Source organism: Alligator sinensis, unplaced genomic scaffold (genome assembly GCF_000455745.1).
Source record: "Alligator sinensis unplaced genomic scaffold, ASM45574v1 scaffold735_1, whole genome shotgun sequence".
NCBI classification, from domain to species: Eukaryota; Metazoa; Chordata; order Crocodylia; family Alligatoridae; genus Alligator; species Alligator sinensis.
Genome location: NW_005842639.1, coordinates 200949 through 207918, shown reverse-complemented (window position 1 = coordinate 207918; position 6970 = coordinate 200949). Strand labels below are relative to the sequence as shown.

Genomic DNA, 6970 nt, shown 5'->3' with positions numbered 1-6970 from the left:
AGGCATTCCCCCTAGTGGGACCATGTACCTCCTGCGTCAGGTGGAGGTCCTGTACACAGGTTAGAAACCTGCGTGAGCAGTGGGACTTTGCCGTCTGCATCTCCCAGCAGATGTCTGGGTAGTTTAGGTCCCCCATGACTACCGCCTCCCTAGTTTTTATGGTCTCCAAGAGCTGCCTCAGGAGCCCCAAATCTAGTTCTTCCCCTTGGTGAGGGGGTCTGTAGCAGACCCCTACCACCAAATCCCTTTCTCCTTGCCCCCCGTGTAACCTAACCCACAATCCTTCTACTTTCTCCTCCTCCAATTCCGTCTTGATGAGGGTCGATGTATATTGCTCATTGACATAGAGCGCAACCCCTCCCCCTTTTTCCCCACTCTATCCTTTCTGTACAATCTATAGCCCCCAATATGTACCGCCCAGTCGTGGGAAGGATCCCACCAGGTTTCCGTTAGCCCTACTAAGTCATAGGTGTTTTCTGCAAGCAGGAGTGCTAGTTCATCCTGCTTGTTCCCCATGCTCCTAGCATTAGTGTATAGGCACTTGAGCCCTGCGACTGGCACCTTTGCTGCCCCCCGGCTCTGATGCCCAAAGGGCCCCTTATTGCTTACCTGTGCTGTAGTGCTGGCCGCCCCATGGCTTGCAGGTTCCTGATGTTCTCCTTCTTCAGGCTGGGCTGTCCTTGTGGGTGCTACATGGTTTGGTGGTCTATGGCTTCCCCCGCCCTCATCTTCCCCTTCCCCCAACAAGCGTAGTTTAAAGCCCGCCAGAGGGGGGTTTGAATCTCTTCCTTGCCACTGATTCCCCATGAGACCTTGGGCATGTCACTTAGCCTCTTCCCATTCCTTGCCCTGTATAATAGACCCTGCCCTAACACTGGTATTGCACTGCTGGAGGCCGGAGAGGGGGTGGCTGGGCTGCATGGGCAAGGGGCTGGGCCTCTGCCACTGACCTCCTGGGGGGCCTTGGGGTGGTCACTTCCAACCTTGTTCAGCGCCCACTCTGCCACCAGCACGGAGGCCTTCAGCCTGGAGCATGGCGGGCGGGAAGGAGCCACCAAGCTGATGATCGTGGTGACTGATGGTGAGTCTCACGACGGGGACGAGCTGCCGGGGGCCCTGGCTGAGTGCGAGAAGCGCAACATCACGCGCTACGCCATTGCGGTGAGCTGCTGGGACAGTGCCAGCCTCCTGCCCTGGGGCAGCCTGTCTGCTCTGCTCCCTTCCTGCATGCCTTTCCTGCAGGGCTGGGTGGGTAGGGCCCTGAGGACAGCGGAGCCAATCCTTCCCTGGGTGGGCTGCACCTGCTCCCCCTGACTCAGTTTGCCCATCTATATAATGGGCACTGGGTTATCTCCTTCATGAAGCATCTTATGAGGCCCAGCCCTGCAGAGGAGAGCAGACCCCTTATTCCACCTCTTTGCCCCGTTTCCCCATCCCCTCCTCCCTTCTCATCCTTTCCTTCCTTCCTTCTCTTCACTGGTTTTTAGTCTTGTCTCTCCTGCCCTAGCCCATTGCTCAGGTCCCCGAGGCCTCTCAACCCTGGCATATTCCAATCCTCTAATTGGTCCCCTGCCAAATATTCATTTTCCAGGAGGGGGGAGGGAAAAGGATTTTCCAGCCTACTCGTTAGAGAGGACCCCTGCCCAACCTTCCCCCACATCACCACCTGCCTTCCCAGGTCCTCGGGCACTACATTCGCCGGCAACAGGACCCCGAATCCTTCATCCGTGAGATCAAGTACATCGCCAGCGACCCCGACGAGAAGTATTTCTTCAACGTGACGGACGAGGCAGCCCTCAACGACATCGTGGATGCCCTGGGGGACAGGATCTTCAGCCTGGAAGGTAGCCGGGATGGGCCGTCCAGAAGCAGCCGGTGCTGGGCAGAGCTGGGCTCCTACGGCCCCTGGTTCTGACCCTGGGGGTGACCAAGATGCAACCCATGGGCTGGATCCGGCCCATGAGGATCATGGCATCCTGCTTGCAGGGCTCTCCATGGGTCTGGAAATTTGGCGGTGAGGGAAAGCTGGGATATCTCCTTCATGAAGGTGTTAACACCACCAAGTTTCTGGACTGTCAGTTCGTAGCTGAGTCCACTGCCCGGTTCTGGCCAAGGTTGGACCTCCCAGGTCTCTGCAACCCAAATGGCACTGACTGAGTTGTGTTCTCTCCCCTCCACCAGGCACTCACGGCTATAACGAGAGCTCCTTCGAACTGGAGATGTCCCAGATTGGCTTCTCCACACACCTCCTGGAGGTAAGGCTGATGCCCAGGGGTGGCTGTGCTAGGTGCCGTACATACAGGCAATCTTGCTGAGCAAACAAAAGGGAAAAGCAAGGCACGGAGAGAGGTGAAATGACTTGACCAAGGTCATGCAGGAAAGCAGTGGCAGAGCCATGTCAGGTCTCTCCCTGTGACTGTCCCCAGCCACTGGCCCAAACACTAGACTCTGGTGCCACCCTGCTCCTGCCCCCGTTGTCCCGGCCGGCTGTACGGGGAGGTTGCAGAAGTGGAAAGTTCAGCATGTCTCAGCCCCGCTCCCTGCTTTCTTCCACTGAGAAGACAGCACGAGGCCCTGACTCTCTTCAGCCTGAGAAGACAGGGAGGAAACAGGGTCCTTGTGGCCTCTTTCTGGGTTTCTGTGACAAGGACAGAAAGTCTGAAATATTTGAGGGAGGGAAGTATTTCACTTTGGGAATCCAACTTCTGGCTCCCGGGAAGGTCCCTGCGATTCATAACCACGCGGGGACCCAGGGAGCGAAGCCCAGGGATACGGGAGTCTCCAAACGTGGCCTCTTCTGCTGGCGTTCGTAGCTATTAAAAACCAACAAGCAGCAGGGAGCAGGGATTTCGTGGGCAGTGACTCTCTCTCCCTGACCTGCTGCTGCTGATTTCTGCTCCATCAGGGCAGGCTGGAGTGCAGGGGGAGCCAGTCCTGGGCCTCTTCCCTCCTAAAAATCAGCCCGGACAGTGAGTAGAAGCCTCTTTATCCCCTCTCCCAGGCCAGTCAGCCCACGGTATTATCCCAGCTCTTGGGATAATTGATGCTGTGCCTAAATCGCCAGCTCCTGGAGTCAGGGGATGGTGAGAACGTTGACTTAAGAGAGAAACAGCCCTTTCCAAAGCTAGAAATGCTTAAACCCAGCCCAAAACCCAGACAGCAACCACAAGGAACTGAAAAAGGGGAACATCTGGACCAAAAGAAATCATCCAAAGTGGTTTTTTTACTGCTGGGAGTGGCAGTAGACACAGGCCTCTCTTCTGCTGCTATAGCCCGCCATGAGGCGAAAGCTCGTTTTCAGGGCTTTCACTTGGTCCTGACACCACAGCGGGGTCTGGGCCGTAGCAGGACATTATGGGCGCTTGTACATGTGATGCCATTAACATGTACACGTGATGGAAATGTCACTTTGTGTGGCTTAATGGCATACAGTGTAAGACTTTGGTGGGTTTGAAATGACTTTGCATCATTGCAAACTAAACTACATAGGGATGTAGTTTAGTTTGCAACATTGCAAATTGCAACGATGCCACTGTCAGCTCGCTCCCTGGCTGCTGGAGAGGCGGGCAGAAAAAAAGGATCCCGCCCCTCGCCATAACATGATGAAAAAATTCAAATGATTTAGTTCTCAGGGTTTTATTCGATACCGCACCTTTACAATTAAGGGGCATAGAATAAAACCTTAGGGGTTAAACCCCCGTCCCGTGTACAAGTACCCTGTGTCTCTGTTCTGCCCCTGGCTTGGAGCACGGGTGGGTTTTGCTCAGCTCAGGCTGGTGCTTTTAGACCTAAAGGATCGGGGTTCAAATGCTGGTGCAGCAGAGCTCAGCCTCACCGTCCCATCTGTCCCGGGGCAGGACGGGATCCTGTTTGGCACCGTGGGAGCCTACGACTGGGATGGGGCCGTGCTCAAGGAGAGCCGCCGTGGCCGCATCGTGCCCCCCCGGCAGGCCTTTGCCAAGGAGTTCCCCCTGGAGCTGAAGAACCACGCCGCCTACCTCGGTCAGTGCAGCCCAAGTCCCCAGTGTGCCCTTTGTCCCGAGGGCAAAGAAGGGGAGCAGATGCCGAGGAAGGTGGGATGTTGGGCGGGGGGATCATGGAGGGGCTCTTGGCTTTCCCAAACCCTGCCACATCTCCCCAGGGGTTTAGGCACCTTGTCAAAAGGGGGCTGCCTTGCAAGGCAAGGCTGACAGGGCTCCCTGGGTGTCTCCCCCCCACTCCCGCAGGCTACACCGTGTCCTCGGTGCGGCTGCGAGGCGGCCGGCGGCTGTACGTTGCCGGAGCCCCCCGATTCCAGCACAAGGGGAAGGTGATCCTGTTTGAGATGAGCAGCCGGGGCAGTGTGGCCATATCCCAGGCCCTCACTGGGGAGCAGGTGAGTGCTTGGGGGTAACCCCCTCCATTGACCCCTTCATGCCCCCAAACCCCACAGACACCCTTTCCTGCCCGGCCCCGTGGAGCTCTGCTAACACTGGTCACGCCAACACCGCTGATCCAGGCGAACCAGGTGGCGAGGTGGGGGGACTTTGGGTCAACCACCCTAACCCCATGCCTGCTCGCCCCCTCCACAGATCGGCTCGTACTTCGGCAGTGAGGTGTGTCCCGTGGACGTGAATGGGGACGGGGTCACTGATGTCCTGCTGGTGGCTGCCCCCATGTTCCTGGGGGAGCAGAGCAAAGAGACTGGCCGGGTTTATGTCTACAAAGTGGGGCCGGTAGGTTGCCACCCCCTCCCTCCCTGCCCCCAATGGAAGGGGGTATTCTCCTGGATCGTGGGGGCAATGAGCATGGGGTGGGGAGAAGCCAGGTCCTGGGGTGGCCGCAGATTCCAGCTATACCTGCACACAGCCCTGGGGAGGTAGCAGCAGGGGAGAGTAACCCTGTCCTGCCCAGAACAGGGGTTGGGACAGGACTCGATTCTCTTGGGATCTTAAAAAACTCCAGTGGTGAAAGCCTCGTCATCCAGTGTGCAGCAAACTCCAGCTCATATGGACCAGGGCAGAGGCTCATGGAGTGGGCATGGGTTATCCAGGCCTGCTGCAGGGATGTAACAAGGGAGTGGTGCCAAGCAGGGGCTGAATTGGGTGCCGTTTGCCCCAGCTGCTCCTGATGCCCAACGGGACGCTGGAGGCCGAGCGGAAGCCGCAGGACTCGCGCTTCGGCTACGCCCTGGCCGCGCTGCCGGACCTCAACCACGACGGCTTCAATGATGTGGCGGGGGGAGCGCCGCTGGAGGACGGGCACCGGGGGGCCGTGTACCTCTACTACGGTGCCCGTGGCACTGTCCTCCCAACCTACAAGCAGGTCAGGAGCTGGGGCAGGGTGCATGGTTGTGTTAACCCCTCCTCGTGTGCCAGCTGTAAGCCCCGCTCAGGTTCAGGGATTATGCTAGGACCTGCTGTAAATAATCGGCTCTGTCTGCACCACACAGGCTGGGCCACGTCTCCGGCCAGGCAGCAGCTGCAAGTACTGAGCTCACAGCGATTGAGCCGAACCCCCTCTGTGATCCTCCCCAGTTGGGCAAAGGAGAAACTGAGGCACAGAGTGGAGCAGTGACTTGGGGGAAGTCTCAGCCCGCAGTGCTTGATCTAAGCCCTGCTGAGCTCCACCATCCTCCCCAGTTGGCTGAAGGGGAAACTGAGGCAAGGCGCAGGGTGGTGACTGGGGGGGAAAGGGGAGTTGCACGGAGCCAGTAGCAGTGCCGAGAAGCGTTAAATCCCCCCCCGAAGCACTGTGGGGAGCTGACACCCGCCCTGGCCGAGTTCACTCAGCAGCCCAGGGGCAGGGCAGGGGCGGGAACCCAGGTGTCCGAGTTCGGGGGTGCTGCCCACACAGGACAGGTGACCGATGACCCCCTCCCCTGGCAGCGCATTGAAGCCTCCTCCTTCCGCCCCGGCCTGAGCTACTTCGGGCGCAGCCTGGATGGGCAGCTGGACCTCGATGGGGACGCCCTGGTGGACCTGGCCGTCGGGGCCCAGGGTGCTGCCGTGGTGCTGAGGTGAGGGGGGCAGGTGCGGGGCCGTGGCCCTGATGCCAGCCTGGCTGTGGGGCTGGATGGGGCCCAGGGATGGGCAACATGCCATGCCTCAGTTTCCCCAGCAGTGTCCCCTCCAGCCCCTTTAGAGCAGCTCTAATTGTCCAGGCCCCTTGGGTGGGTGCATGGGGCATCATCCCAGCTCCAACGGGGAGGGAGTCTCCTCGTCCACTCCAGTCTGGTACCCCGGCTTTGCCCCCATGGAGGGTGACGGGGGCTGGCCTGGTGCTGGGGGTGGCGCTGGCTGCCCCGTGCCCTGTGGGGACTCAACGGGTTATTGCAGGTCCCGGCGGATCGTGCAGGTGGCCATGGCACTGGCTGTGACGCCGCCGTCCATCAGCGTGCTCCACAAGAGCTGCCGGCGCAGCGGCAAGGAGGCCGCCTGCCTCAGCGCCGAGCTCTGCTTCCAGGCCGCGTCGCGGGCACCCGAGAGGGGAGAGAGGCACTTCGGTGAGCACAGCAGGGCCCCGTGTCCTGTGCCCCGGCCAGCTTCGGGCACCACCGGGCGCTGACCTCCTCCCCTCTCGGCCCAGGGCTCCGGTACAATGTGACGCTGGACGAGCGGAGGCCGGGCGCCCGTGCCGCCTTCGATGACGCCTCCCAGAAGCGCACGGTGCAGAGGCGGCTCCGGGCGGCCGTGGGGCGCAGGGTCTGCCAGAGTCACCCCTTCCACGTCTTCGTGAGTAGGGCCGTGGCCAGAGCTGCCTCCTGCTTTGGGGTCACCTGAGAAGGGAAGGGAAACTTGTGAGGCACAAACAAAGCAGGGCAAGGGGCTTGCCTGGAGCTCCAGTTCTGCTGAATTTGGAGCTACAGCCCTACCCACTGACCCACGCTGCCGGGTCCCGAGGGTCCCCCCCCAGCCTGGATACCACCCACACCGGGTGGGTTCGGCTTTAGCTTCCCCCCCCGCCCTTGGGGCGAGCCGGGGCGGCCCCC

The 6970-nt window shown here is 60.0% G+C and overlaps 1 protein-coding gene across 1 annotated transcript in view; it reads left to right on the top strand.

Moving 5' to 3' along the window:
* Window positions 1–6970, top strand: part of ITGA10 (integrin subunit alpha 10) — a 36579-nt gene that overhangs the window by 21408 nt on the left and 8201 nt on the right. Inside the window, exons 8-17 of the mRNA XM_025215304.1 lie at window positions 1011–1161; window positions 1679–1844; window positions 2182–2255; window positions 3858–4002; window positions 4227–4375; window positions 4572–4715; window positions 5101–5304; window positions 5868–5998; window positions 6318–6484; window positions 6568–6713. Of these exons, the coding sequence (XP_025071089.1) occupies window positions 1011–1161; window positions 1679–1844; window positions 2182–2255; window positions 3858–4002; window positions 4227–4375; window positions 4572–4715; window positions 5101–5304; window positions 5868–5998; window positions 6318–6484; window positions 6568–6713 (1477 nt within the window). The remainder of the gene's footprint in view (window positions 1–1010; window positions 1162–1678; window positions 1845–2181; window positions 2256–3857; window positions 4003–4226; window positions 4376–4571; window positions 4716–5100; window positions 5305–5867; window positions 5999–6317; window positions 6485–6567; window positions 6714–6970) is intronic.